Genomic DNA, 15,426 nt, shown 5'->3' with positions numbered 1-15,426 from the left:
TTTTTGTTTGGGTTTTCTAAATTTTATTTCTTCTTGCTTGTTTTATTTCTTCTTTATTATTTTGGCGTGGTCTGAGGTTTGTTTTGAAGGGTAGCTGATGAATATTTGTGAATGAGTATAGTGCAATTATTTTTATTTATGCAGTTCCACAAAACTCCACTGTTTTTTATGCACCTGTACAATCAGCAGTCAGCTTCAAACTTGATGAGCTGAAAAAAAAAGAACAGAGAGAATGAGTTCTTCCTGGGGGTGTGGATCTATTTTTATAGACTTGAAAATGTGTTGGATAATGACTTTGTGAGTAGTAGATCAATTTGTTTACATTTTTTTTCAAAGGTGTAATTTTATATACTCATTCAAGCATTATTGATTTAATGCGTTATAAGCAATTTAGAGTAGGATGCTGACGGTACTGTACCAAGAAGGAGCTCTGGGCTCACTGCTTTCTACCTCTGAGCTTTTCTGGTTCTTCCAAAAAGAGCTGAATGAGTTTTATAGTATTGCACCATTTTAATATTTAGTTGTGTTTCTTTTCCCCTACCTACACTTTTTGTTTGTTTTACCTGTCTGTGCAGGCACTTAATGCGCTACTATTCCAGCAACCTGCTACTTTGCACAGTTCCTATAGGTGCACTCTGCAGTCACTAGTTATTCATCCATGTCATGGCTTAGTAAAAATAATCTTGTGACTACAATACAACCCCTCCCTGATCATGAAGGAGGTAGCTTTTAGTTGTTTTTATCTATTGGCCAGTCTTTTATTTTCAGTACATCCTTGAAAAGATTATCTGATGCTGTCATTTTGGAAGATTCCACATGGCTATGACTTTGGTTCCTTTCTCCCTCTATATGTCTTACCTTTGAGTAAACTCTTACTGGCTTATCTCCTTTTATTCAAACTAAAATTAAATCAGACTGGAAAGGCTGCATGTTCGTTAGCTCAGTTTCTTAACCTTTTGTTTCACATCCTTCCCATTCCTTTCTTTTCTTGATCACTGTGACAGCACCATTCAATCACACAAGCCTACAGCATGGGCATAGTTGACTCCGTCCCCTCTGATATGACTCTTGTTGATTCTGCCCTTCCAGCAGAATCCTAAGTTGTGTCAGTATCATAGCAAGGCATTCAAAAAATTCTTATTAGAATGGAGGGATCTTCCATAGGTGCTTATGAACAGATAAGAAAATGCTGCAATTTACATTGAGAATGGGGCTTACCATGGGCCCTTCTGCACAGCTGATGAGAGTGAAATGATCCAATAGAGTGGAAAAAGTTTTTTATTTGTCTTTATTTTAGTTTTAGCCCTTCTTGTGTTGCGGAAGGACCTAGTGATTACCGGTGTACTGCATGCCCACCTGGATATGAAGGCCAGTACTGTGAAAGGTAGGATTGATGGAAAAAGAAGAAAAAGAGACAATGAAAGGAGGGCAAGACATGGAGAGCAATGTCCTCCAATACCAGAAACATATATTTACTAATGTTTAAATCCATGCCTTTGGATAAGTTATTTCCTCTTTATATGTTGTTAAAACTCAGCCACAATAGGCAATTTTTATTTTTACCCGCAGTAAACTGATGATCAGTGTTACTTATATCACAAATATTGTCTTGGTTTTACTTTCTGATTCGTGGATTTTTTTTCCCCTGGACCTCAGAAGTTAAACCAAAAAATATGGAATTTATCTAAAATTAGCTACCATGCTTATAGTGTATCTTGATGTCACTTATACCCTTTGTTCTAGTCACTATTGTGTCCTCATGGGCACTCACTGTGAAAGATACTTACGGATAAACATATTAATGACCAAATTAATAACCTCAATAGCAGCTGTTGTCCCATCCACAGCAATGCTGTGGGATTAAGATGATCAAAATCAGCCAATGTCTACAATGAGATGTCACTTCTAATGGAAAACACAAATGGCTAGTGGGAAAAAAAAGGTGCTGTAGACCAAACATTGCTAATGCGGAAACTTTTTTGTCGTGATATAATTGAAGTTTAGCAGAAAACTGTTAGGGGTATGCAATCACTTCTGCATACTCCTTACATCCAGACTGTTCCATGTCCTGGTTAAAAATTATTATCAGTTTGTTGGACAGTTTTCAACATTTCTCTCTCTAGAAATGCATACTCAGTCATAAAGCACCAAGGGATTTTTTGGTAGTTCATGAGTGAATTTTCCTGTACATTTTATTTACAGTTTTGCCAAGTATTGATTGTAGTAGACTATGCACCTCAGTTGGCCAAACCTGCTTTTGTATTCGCAATGTCTAGATGTTCTTCTGGCTACACCGGAAACCCACAAGTTCCAGGAGACTCCTGCCAGGAATGTGAGTGTGATCGATATGGTTCCCTGCCCGTCCCCTGTGACCCTGTCACCGGACAGTGCACTTGCAAGCCTGGATTCACAGGGTGGAAGTGTGCTGGCTGTGAACATCGGCATGCACGTGATGGCATGAGATGCATTTGTACGTATACTAACGTAATTTTTGAGAGTTTTTGATTGTTGTATTTCAGAAATTTAACTGCACTTGTGCATCAGTCAGTTGTGTGGGTTTATTTGAAAACAGTTGCCAGGTTTCTTACTACTTTGGCATTTTGGTCCATTTTTTCACAAGCCTTGAGACATTAGGAAAGCTCTTAATACTTTTAAATATGCTTGCTGAAAATTGACAGCAAAGATTTAAAGGATTTCTTTTTGTGGGCTTTTGAAGTCTGGAGTTTTGCTAAAGCTTGTTACTGCAGTTGTGACAATATTTGCTTTTAGTGAATTTTCCTAGGGTTGGCCTAAATGTTTAACCAGTGATTGCAATGCTCTATGACCTGAGTCACACAGAAAGTTTTTACCACCGTTTTCTTGGCCGTGTTAGTTCAACAAACACCCACTAGAATTTAAAAGACATAAGGAACAACAGTACAACAAATACAGGAACAAAGAACTTCCTTTGTTTAAAGCAGAAAATTAATAGCTTAAAACACCAAGTTACATTTTACAGTACTGGTATCTTTGCCCTACCTTCAGTTTTGATATGCACGAAGTGTCTTTTATTATTGTTTGGAGTTTTTTTCCATGAAATTGGATATTGTTTGATTTGAACATACAATCTCATTTCCAGTGATATTGTATGCTTATTTCATAAAAAAAAAAACAGTTAGCAAAACCTTTCTAGAACACTTAGTAAATCCTGACTGAAATAAGGCATTTTCCACTCCTCCATTTTACCTGGCTGAGTAGGAACTAATTTTATTTTATTTCCCCTCAAGGCCATCATCGGTCGTTTTAAAGTAGAGCACAGATAGGGATCCAGTAAGTCCACAGTATATAATATTTCTTAATCTGTGCATCTTTGAATGTATTGGCAAAGCACAATGAACTGCTTTTAATGTTTACATGTGATTTTTATCTGTTATAGGACTTTAATTGGATCTTTTTTTTTTCTGTGTGAGGGATGTGTAACTTCAAGGCAAGCAGATACCAAAAAAGGTGGTTTTTTTTTTCACAGCATGCATTCACTCTTTACCTCAATACATAGAGGTGAACTGCATTCTAATTATAAAATAAGCTAGTACAGCTCAGACAAATTGGAAACATTTTAAAAGCAAATTGGAAAAATAAAGAAATCAAAGAAGTACTAAAAATGGCTGAAGGTATCACATCAGTCAAGCATGAAATGTGGGCCTTCTTTAGGTGATTAAAGAGGAAGACATTAGGCACGTAGGGTGAGGGACTACACAGTGCAGGACATTGTTTCTCTCAACTTAATGGTTGTGATCAGCTCTCAGAGAGTGATCAGGATTTAGCAGAACTAAGCTTCTGTGACTGTTGAGTTCATGGAATATAGAAATAAATATTTCTATTTCTGTATTATTAATAATATGGCATTGGTTAACTGATGAAAATCTTAGTGTACTTAAGGGAAATGAAGCTCTAATGTCCTGTAGTGTGATATAGTTTAGGACTTAATTCTGAACTATTGTGTAACTTAAGCTCTATTTAGAACTACAGCAAAATGAATGCAAATAGAGTAAGTAGCTACTTTGCTGAAATAACTAAACTTTGGGTTCCATTTTGTGGCCTACATGTCAAGGAGAATTGTAATCATGAGTTAAGTCCATAAGTATTACAGCTACAAAATTTTAAAATAAGGACTGTGTTTTCCAGAGTGGCATCTAAATGAAAATGACTTAATTTTTCACCATCCTGAATACCTGTTACATTATTCCTAGTACTAGCCAGTATTTTCAATCTCAGGCATCGCTTAAGACATTTTATGTTGGTTATTTACTATATTGATGTTCTTAAAAGTCTTTTGTATATCCAGATTGACAGAGTTTAGTTGTACAAAACAGTTTAAGTGCAAGTTTTCATTTGTAATGGTTTTCCAATTCATTAATCAGACTATTTCATTGTGTAGATAATAAGGTTAAAAATCCTCACTATGAACGGGAAAAGTCAACCAAATTTTTAAACTTTTTGCTTTGAAAGATGTGGTTAACTACAATCTCTGATTTAACTACGACATAATAATGTACCAGTGTTGAAATGTATCTACACTACCTGTAGTAGCATTTTTGCTTTAACTAGATAATCAGTTTTCACCGTAAATACAATCCTTTGCATGTGCATATGGACATTGCATGTCATTGCTAGAAGTGAGCAATCAAATTAAAACAGTTTTTTTCCTGTAGTCATAAAAATAGAAACTGCCTATAGAAACAGACAGCAGGTGCTTTAAATCTCCCCTGTCACAGGAACTAATCTGTTACTTTTGACACCACAGCAGTAACATTCACGCCATAAATTGCAAAAACTACATTTAAATATTTTAATAGACACTTTATGCCTATTTACTCTCACTATATGTTTTTCCCTTTGTTTAAAGGTTCCTTAACACACATATTTCTCCAAACCCACCTTTGCTAATACAGGGCAATATCCCTGTTATGGTAGAAAAACAGCCTGATCAATAAACATTTGTAGCCTGTGTTGGACGCAGGTCTGTGGCAGACAAAGGGAGTGTGGCACAGACTTGATGGGAATTTGCTCATGGCTAACACCATGTATTATGCCACAGGCTTCAGAACAGAGTTGTTTTCTTCTGGTAGTGATTCACTGCGGCAGCCCCTGATGTGCTTTAGTAGTCACTGTGCTGTCAAAGAACCATTAGAAACACCTTTTGAGGAAACCCTGAAGCTTTCCTTCCTTAGTCCCAGAACATTTATCTGTTCCAATCTGAGTTTAACACAGCTGAGAATTTGGTCCTGTGTACAATGTATTTTTACTTTTATGTATCAACTACTCCCAAAATACTCAGTAAATTTTCTTCTGAATAGCTTCAGTTGTAATGAAACCTTAATAGTGGTAATAATAGTAAGTACTCTTAATGTACAGAAAATTAGTGCCAAATGCAGAATTTTGTTTGCATTCGATATTTCAAATGAGCTGTGTGCACTTTTGTTCAATTGCAGTATTCCATTCCCTGTCAGAAGTGTGAAGAACCCCTAGTTAGGTAGTAACATGGTCTAGCTTAAAGAAAATACATGCAAATACAATCACCTATGATTGAAAAAAAGAAGCTGTAAGTAATATAAAACATAGTATGATTAAGTTGTCCAATGTTAGTATGTTATAGTTAATATTTAGGAAAGTGAAAATTGATTTTGAATATTTAGCAAAGGAAAACCATATGAATAATAAATTTTTGGCAAATTCTAGAAAAGGTCAACATACAGTATGACATGAAAGCTAAATAATGCAAATTAGAGAGGTATTTTAGCCACAACGTTGGACTGTATTATTGTTTAAACATAGCATTTATATTTTAACATATCCTGGGTCATAAGTATTCTAATGATTTTAGAGTGAAAATTTGCAGTAAAAAGGAAAACATCTAGAGGAGCATGCATCTTCGTTAAAGTGCTCTTTTTCTGATATAGCTGAAAATCTGTTTACCAGGTTATTACTGTTTTTTTCCTAACATGTCGGTTTTCAGTTGGTTAGTCCATGCCACTTTTCACTGCTGTGTTATCACAGTTATATTTTAGAAAGCGACAGGTAATATGGAAAAAGAACAAATTTTTAAAATCCACTGTACAAAGGGGAAGAATTTGTTTACTGCTAAATAACAGGGGAAAGATAATTACAGGTGAATGGCACAGACAGAATTTACTTTCCGTTAGAGTGTTAAAACAAAACAACATTGTATTCTCTAGGATTCCATTAGGGAATGATAAATGATATCCAAAAAGTAGATTTTTTTTTTTTTTTTTTTAGTAAGAAATACAGATGTCTGAATGGTCTACTACACATCATAAAAATTCTTTTTTTCTTTTTTTTTTTAATTAGTATGGTTAATAGCTGGATTATTTCTGCAGCTAAAGTGACCATCTAGATTGTCATGTACAGGTAGCCATAATACTCTGAAGATAAAGACTTCCTTGTAATTTTTGGTCTCAAGTAATCCACTTCTTATGCTCACTTTCCCTTCTCTTTTGAAACAGTCAGTAGCCAATAAGAAAATTATTGATGATTGCAAACTAATTTTAATAACACTGCTAACATCCTTGTACTGTCAAATATGATAGAAGGTCTCCCAAATCTGTTCTAATGCTTACAGATTTTTATTTTTATTTGTAATTATAAATGAACTGTCCTCTAAATGATTGATGCCCCCTTATGCATCACTCATTTTTACTGTAATAAATGTATGTCGATTTTTATTGTGCTGAAAGTTTTCAACTGGCAAATGGTGACTGGCCTATGATCACTGCAGTACTGAAGATGTATATTTTGTGTTTTCTTAGTAAAATCCCACCATTCCAATCTAGAACATGGCTGAGTTGTGTGAGGAACAGGAGTAGCCATTCCTCAGTTCATCTGCACCCAGCATGCTCAGGCAGTATTTGCTTGGTTCGTGTTTTACACATACATACCAGAATTATGTAAACAAGCCAAATCATGTATTGATCCCTCCTCATCCTTCCCTAAGAGCTTTGACCTTAGCAAGCTGAAGTGGAAAGAAGGAGCTAAAAGGTGTTTTGAATCAAACCTGTAGCAACCGTGCATTTTCTTAGATTACTAATTTGCTTGTGTAGTTTATCTTATACCTTGTGACATTCCACTTCAGCTGTAGAGTTTGTAATACATAAAATGAAGAACGTTAGGTTGCAATGTTGTTGGAATGGCAACTGTGCTTGCTACTCTGCAGTGTTTAGGGAGACAAAAAGTCCTAGTGAGGATTCAAATCTTTCAAGGCTTTATTGTTAAATATATGGCAAGTCAGAACTTACCTTCTGAACATTTTCATGGCACCAGTTACAGCGACAATGGGGACTTCAAAACAAATTGGCTTCAATATTTTGATGTCTGTTGCAACACAAATGGCAAAATGTTTCCTCAGATGTATGCTCCTGTCACAAATGTTCCTCAGGGGCAAGCAAAAAACCTAAAAGTAAAGCAGCTGATGTGGTTCTGCTGTATGAGATTAGCAGAAAACAGGAAGCAATCATGACATAGAGAAATCAAACGGGTATTTCTTTGTTAGGAATTTTTCTTAAACTCAATTTTGTGAAAAAAATGGACCTTCAGCCATGCTGCAGTCAACAAACTAATGTCTTTATGAATTTAAATATTCAATCTTGGTAGAAGGAGAAAATTATATAATCAGATTCCTTTAATACCAGGTCTTGGACACTTATATATTGTACTCTAAGTAGACTGGTGCTTGCAATGAGAGGGAGTTTTTCCCACCTACCACTCAGTTCTGCACCCAAGAGAACAAGGGAGCTCCTGGCCACTGATCCTGGCAGAATCCAGGTTTTCTCTCTAAAAAGGGGAGAAACTCCATGACCTCAGCCCTTCCAAATTCAGAACTAAGCAGAGAAGCTCTCTCTGTCAGAGGCAGATCTTGAAGAATCTGTGAAAAGAAGCATCTCCTAGCTCCTACACACGCCTTAATTCAGGAAAAACTGGGAGCTTCTTATCACAAGGCTTCACAGAGTGAGCTGAAAAGAAAGATACTGTGTGTATCACCAGATCTATGAAGCCTTGGGCTAGCTTCTGCTGTGTTCCAAGTTTAACAGAAGTTCTGAGCCATTATGGCACAGCCGTAAGATTTAAACTTACCTCTGTTCTGGACAACTGCTTCTCTGTCTGCATGAGCTCAAGAAGGGATGGCCACCTCTACTTGCCCTAGAAGGTGACAAGCTGTCAGTCGTTCTCCCTTTTTGTGACGCATGAGCTCCTGTTGGATTCAGACCCACACTCCAGTACTGGTCTTTTGCCCAACTCAAGCACCATGTAAACCCAACAGGTACTGGTATATTTCAGAACCAGCAAATGAGGCTTTCCAAATAACAAAAATCAGATATAAACCTGAGTCAGTACTTTAGACCCTGACCTGGATCTCAGTTTTCTCAGATGTTGGAGACATATTGATCATGCAAACCTCCTGAAACCAGCAGCAGTGGCAAGGAAGCTAAAGCTTTCAGCTCTCGGCTGGGGTTCTGTTTTGGGGGGCAGAGAAGGGCTTGTTTATTATTTGGTGTGAGACCAGTGCGAAAGTGGGAAAAATGGAGTAACAGCCAACAGATTAATGAGTCTAACAATAGCTCTAATTCACTGTGAAGCAACAGGAAACTAATACTGAAGAGTCACTGACTATCACAGATATCACCTCATAACAGAGATTGCATGGGTACCCTTAGACGAAAAATTACTTAGTCATAACACAGTCTTCTGAATCTTAACAGCAATGAATGTATTAAAGCAAAATTATGTTAGGTAATCACTTAATTGGAGAAACACATTTTGGCTCAGATGTGCAATTCCTTTATTGTACACTATCTTCTCTTCGTAAGATGGAATAAGTGGTTAGATGTCCATAAACTTATAGTGTTCTTTTATTGCTTGAGCAATTATAAAAAAAAAAAAATTCTTTGGCATGCATACTTGGAGATGCTTCTCACAAGAGGTAAGTCAAAATCCTTACAGGACTTATTGTGCATGGAAAAGTCTGGTGAAAATGGAAAAAGCAGTAATTTGCATTAATTGCTTGCTGGATTATTGTAGTATTGACTGCATGATTTGCCTCTTACATGCTTGCACTGCTGTAATGATCTAAATTTAGTGCTGCATTTGTTAATATTAAACACAAATTTATCCTGACAGTTTTATAGATAGATACAGAAGTATTTAGTCTTGCAAAATATAATCACGCTCTTGAAATATTTTCTGTAGCTGCAGTACATTTCAGACTGAGTATTGGGAGTAGCTTAGTCTTCTCCCATCTACTCTACTGTGGTCCTCACTTGATGTGGTTCCTCTTTTCAACCTGATTATCATGCAGGAGGTGTTAATTTATACTGAATGCTCACTTATCAGCTGTTTATTCATGGAGAATACTTCATATTTTCATAAGCTATTCATTTTTTTCTTATTGGTGTGAATTGAGTTTGTCTTTAACACATAGCAAACTTTTAGGATTTTATTACCAGCCACTGCCAGTTTTGAGGATGAAGACATTTAGCTTGTTTCATAAGTGAAATAATGTAAATAATGGATTTCTTTTTTAAAAAGGAAGAAAAAATAAAAACAAATAACTCTTTTCAGATTTTCAGATCTGAGAAAACTTAATTGCATCCTGCAAAATGATTATCAGTTCTACTTACCTTCTTGGCCAGCCACAGAACAAGGATTTATTATATAAAACATTCAGTTGGCTGTAAAACTTGCTTTTCCTTTAATTCTCTCAGTCAACAAGAGCTGGGTTGGTAATAAGCTATTTTTTTTTTTTAATTTCATGTAGAAACATAAATCAGAATGTATTATGCCCACAGTTAACAACTGCAGAGAAGTTCCAGTACAATTCAACTTATGTAACAAAATACTGTGAAATAGGAGGAAGAAGTCTGCAAATTGAAGCAAAAGGAAGTCTTAAAATAACAGTATCTAGCTTTCTGCACCCACTTCTTACTGCACTAATCCAGCATCTATCTTGTCTCCTTTTCAATCTTCACATGAGTTTCATGGTATATTAAGCTAGTATTCAATATTCTTCTTTTCTCTGTACTTGACACAATTCCCCACTACATTGAACAACCAACCTACAGAAGAAGAACAATGTTTAGATAACTGTGAAAACATTAAAGAACAGGACAGATTTAATCTACATGAAGAATAGATTTCAGGAAAAAAAACCCATGTAATTCTCTGTTGAAAATTACTTCTCTTTTTCTACAAAAACATACATGTTGTTTAGTGGATTTCTTAGCCCTTGAGCTGCCTAGAAGTGTTGCTGTAATGAATAATTACATACCTGTAAAACTTCAGGTACAACCCTCCATGTCTCTTAACATCATCAGTGAATCCATCATTTCACAGTTTGCTCCATGTCCTGAGGCGTGGTTTAGATTTGCTCGTCCTGTGTATCATCTTTATGAAGGGATACAGAAAGGTATTCCCAGAACTGTGTTCTAAAGGATGAAGAATTTTCCTGTCTGCAGCATAAATGATACAAGACCTTAAGGTTATAAGAATTTCTTGTGATAGTGAATAGAAAGCAAGGAGGGTGGGAAATGCAAACTCCTTTCAGAATATGTAGCACGTGGCAGTATTTTTCATGCCAAAGAGTATTTGCAAGAAAGGAAACCTGCATGAGCTCTTTAGTGAAAGCATGGAGGGAAAAGCATTTCTTGAAAGAAAACCATCGGTATTTTTACCTGGACTTTTTCTACTGTCTGCATTACAAGTTTAGTGTGCTGGGCCATGCTGTTATATGACAATAAAGTATGTAAATTGTAAGATTTCTTTATTTTTTTTTCTTACATTCAAATCCACAACCATACTACTTCAAGTGCTCTTTAGAGTTTACAGATTAGATTACCTGTTCACTTCTCTCAGAGTCCATCCAAATTGCCTGTCTGATTTAAGATTTTATATGGATCATGTTAATTATTTCCTCTTTTTGTTAGGTAAGCCTACCAGTTTCGCTCTTCATGTTTTATATTAAATTGTCCCGTTATGAAGTCCTAAGAAATAAGGTGGTTCCTGCTCCCTAGCTGTTGTTTCCATTTTTTCTCACATTATGCTTCTAGGGTAAATTATCTGAATTGTTACCTCTCACGGAATTGTACAATGCCGTAAAATTTCTAACTCGAAGATATGTCTTAAACATTTAGGAGGAGTGAATAAACTTTGCTGTTCTTCCCCCTAGCCTGTGATGATGAATGCACAGGACTCCTTCTCAGTGACCTGGATCGGCTGAACCAGATGATCCTGAGTGTTAACCTTAGTGGTCCACTGCCTGCTCCATATAAAATGTTACATGGTTTTGAGAATGTGACACAGGAATTAAAGGTAAGTTCACAGTATTCATATAGATAAATAACAGGGGTTCAGTACAATTGTACTTGAATCTGTTCAAACATACAGCCATGAATAGGTTTAGGGTAAAAGAAAAATTCAAGATTTAGTTGCTTCAAACTTGCTTTCATTAATAAATAGTTATTAGAGTTATTTATTTTGACTCATTTTAATAAATAAATCTTGCAGCAGTGAGTTCTGTACATATATGCAAGGAATTACACTGCAGGCATAGAAAAAGTGATGTTGCATACAAATAAAATGGTGTTTGTGCTGATGGTCTGTAAAGCAGTTGCATATGACATATACTGTATGTTCCCTACCATACTTATATGTTCTCCACTAAACTGTGTAATGCTGTCAAGATTTCCTGAGGAAAGTGTGTTGGATGGATGTGACACAGGAATCAATTACACAAGGGAGTTGCATAGTGTAATGAAAAGGAAATTTTTTATGCTTCTTCTCTACAATATTTGGAAGCACTAAGATCCATTAAATACAGGTTTTCACTCTCCCTCCTCTCTTCCCCAACAGCATTTGCTTTCACCTCAGCAAGCACCAGAGAGACTTCTTCAGCTAGCACAAGAAAATCTGGATACCCTGGTGACAGAAATGGATGAACTACTGACAAGAGTAAGTCTATGATCACGTTGAGGTCTATGGATTTGGTTAAGGCTGCATAATGACAGAAATCTTCTGAATATGAATTAAACATGAATGAATAGATGAATTATAAGACGCTTCTCAGTCTTAGTTTTTGAAATAGCATTAAATGCTCTAACATCCTGTTTTTTGTGGGTCAATAAATTGAGATATATTTTCTGCAGAACTGTATAATAATGTAAGAAACTCATACAGAAAACCCAAGAATGAGCTTATTTGGAAAAGCTGACACTAAAGGAAAGAGAGTATTTAATACAGTATTTATGGGCTTTCCCATTACTTCAGCTACAGGTTATAAACCTTTATGGCAACAAAACCATGAGATTACCATGCAGTTTCTCACATGTCTGGAGTTTTTCTTTGACCATCCGAGGCTTTCAGAAACTGAACTATCTGGTTTCTGGAGTCTAGTTGGAGGCCTGTATCTAGTGGAGTCCCTCAAGGGTCGGTACTGGGACCAGTATTATTCAATATGTTCATCAATGACTTGGATGAGGGAATAGAGTGCACTGTCAGCAAGTTTGCTGATGACACGAGGCTGGGAGGAGTGGCTGACACGCCAGAAGGTTCTGCTGCCATCCAGCGAGACCTGGACAGGCTGGAGAGTTGGGCAGGGAAAAATTTAATGAAATATAACAAGGGCAAGTGTAGAGTCTTGCATCTGGGCAAAACCAACTCCAGGTACTAGTATAAGCTGGGAAACAACCTGTTGGAGAGCAGTGCAGGGGAAAGGGACCTTGGGGTGCTGTGGACATCAGGATGGCCATGAGCCAAGACTGTGCTCTTGTGGCCAGGAAGGCCAATGGCATCCTGGGGTGTATTAGAAGGGGAGTGGTTAGTAGATCAAGAGAGGTTCTCCTTCCCCTCTACTCTGCCCTGGTGAGACCGCATCTGGAATATTGTGTCCAGTTCTGGGCCCCTCAGTTCAAGAAGGACAGGGAACTGCTGGAGAGAATCCAGTGCAGGGCAACAAAGATGATTAAGGGAGTGGAACATCTCCCTTATAAGAAAAGGCTGAGAGAGCTGGGTCTCTTCAGCTTGGAGGAGACTGAGGGGTGACCTCTTTAATGTTTATAAATATGTAAAGGGTGAGTGTCATGAGGATGGAGCCAGGCTCTTCTCGGTGACAACCAAGGGTAGAACAAGGGGCAATGGGTACAAACTGGAACACAGGAGGTTCCAGTTAAATTTGAGAAGAAACTTCTTCTCGGTGAGGGTGACAGAGCACTGGAACAGGCTGCCCAGGGGGATTGTGAAGTCTCCTACTCTGGAGACATTCAAAACCTGGCTGGACACCTTCCTGTGTAACCTCTTCTAGGTGCCCCTGCTCCGGCGTGGGGGATTGGACTAGATGATCTTTTGAGGTCCCTTCTAATCCCTAACATTCTGTGATTCTGTGATTCTGCATGGTTCTGTTTCCTTCCTTTTCTTCTGAACATTAGTACTGTCTCTGGTAAGGCTATCTGGTTTCTGCATCAGCAACATCATCTCATCATATTCCCTTTCAAATCTCTATGAGTCTGACTGTCTCAAGATAGTTCTCAGCCTGTTTCTCTTTTTAGATTGCCTGTTTCAATACAAGTTTTGCTGTTTAGAGGTTTCATTTTCCATTTTGGGTTATCTGTTGTGTCGCTTGTTTCTCCAGGGGCTATAGAGAAAATAGTACCCTAGTCTGATTCACTTATTTAAAAAAAAAAATTATAGCAAGGCAATGGAAGTCCTGGTTTAACAAATAACAAGTTCTCATTAAAGTCAATGAATGAAGTAATTGAAATGGGGAAAATATTTAAAGGGAGAGTTCAAATATATGCACAAGGTGAGTGTTTATTTAAATATATGTGTTCTATATTTCATTTATGAGGGTAGCAAGAGACTTCTGGATTTCAATCGATGTGCTATTTACTCTTTTTATTAGGAAAGTTTTATTTCAAATATAGACCTTATTTTGGTCAGTAAAAGACATTGTTTAAGAAAATAATATAAATTGTGCCACCTAGTGGAGAAAAAAAAATAGATAAGTGAACTAACCACAATAAAAATACAGATATCCCATATGTATTAATATGAAGGACTAGTAAGAGTCATGTTCATGAGTTATGCTCCCGTGCACTGAAATAGCCAAATAAGAAAGACATCGTTTACTGTGCATATACACCTGAGAGAATTTACCTAAACTCCGTGTAGTTTTAGCATCCTGTCTTAAAACTGTTCATGGCTTATTGAACTAAAATTCTCAGAAAAAGTGTTTTGTTTATGTTCAATTTTGGAAAAATCTTTGAAATCATGGCTAGTGGGTAAGAATGCATCTGTAGTGTGCTCGCACACTACTAGGTGGATTTTTAACTCATGACAGCCCTACAAGCAGTGAAGATTGTATTTCTTGTGTTAAGATTTCTCAGTCTTAGGCTAAGACACTTTTTTTTTTTCCCTTGGCATAGTTGCTTTTTTTTTTTTTTGGTATCCTTTTCCAATTACCTCCTCACCTCCCAAAAAATTAATCCTTCATTGGCGTGTCCTAAAGTAATGTTGCAGATTCTGACACTTTATAGAGTAGTCTTGAAAGGAAAAATGTTGAAGGTGAGATCTTGGGGGATTCAGTGTGCTGTCAAGATTCTCACTGCTTCCCTTTCTGCAGTTTTCCATTGCTGCAATGAGTAAGTAGCCTTATGATTTCCAGTTATCCTTACAGAGAGTTATTAACTGAATTGCAGGTGGGCTTTTTAATTTGAGGACTGGAAACTGGTTGCAAGTCCTACCCTACTCTTTCTGTGCTTGTAAATACGAATAATGTCCTCAAAAGAAGAGTGAGTCCTGATGTAGTGTGTTCAGGTCTCATTTCCAAATGAAGTTATAGCTGATAACCACATAATGGCTAACACTTGGGACACATGGTACAACCATAAATAGCAAAGTTTTTCCCTGTATCTGATTTGCAGGCTCACTAAATTTTCAAAGTAAAACCAGTATTAACGAAGAAAACAGTTGATGAGGATTGGCGAGGAGTCTATTTCCATGAAAAAAAAAAATAAAATCAATTTTAGGATAAAATCACAGTATCACAGTATCACAGTATGTTTGGGATTGGAAGGGATCTCAAAAGATCATCTAGTCCAATCCCCCTGCTGGAGCAGGAACACCTAGGTGAGGTCGCACAGGAACATGTCCAGGCGGGTTTTGAATGTCTCTAGAGAAGGAGACTCCACCACTTCCCTGGGCAGCCTGTTCCAGTGTTCTGTCACCCTTACTGAGAAGAAGTTTCTTCTCAAATTTAAGTGGAACCTCTTGTGTTCCAGCTTGATCCCATTACCCCTTGTCCTATCATTGTTTGCCACCGAGAAGAGCCTGGCTCCATCCCCATGGCACTCACCCTTTATATATTTATAAACATTAATAAGGTCC

At 37.0% G+C, this 15,426-nt stretch overlaps 1 protein-coding gene across 2 annotated transcripts in view; it reads left to right on the top strand.

Annotated features, from left to right (window-relative positions):
* Positions 1-15,426, top strand: part of LAMA2 (laminin subunit alpha 2) — a 359,087-nt gene that overhangs the window by 253,181 nt on the left and 90,480 nt on the right. The window contains exons 31-34 of one of the 2 annotated variants that reach the window (XM_082048323.1): positions 1,298-1,384; positions 2,277-2,332; positions 11,216-11,358; positions 11,899-11,997. In XM_082048323.1, the coding sequence (XP_081904449.1) occupies positions 1,298-1,384; positions 2,277-2,332; positions 11,216-11,358; positions 11,899-11,997 (385 nt within the window). Of the gene's footprint in view, positions 1-1,297; positions 1,385-2,276; positions 2,471-11,215; positions 11,359-11,898; positions 11,998-15,426 lie in introns of both variants that reach the window. The other variant, XM_082048322.1, reaches the window with a different exon arrangement.

Source organism: Streptopelia decaocto (assembly GCF_964273445.1).
Source record: "Streptopelia decaocto genome assembly, chromosome: 3".
NCBI classification, from domain to species: Eukaryota; Metazoa; Chordata; class Aves; order Columbiformes; family Columbidae; genus Streptopelia; species Streptopelia decaocto.
The sequence above is the reverse complement of the archived record's forward strand: the minus strand, read 5'-3'. Positions and strand labels throughout refer to the sequence as shown.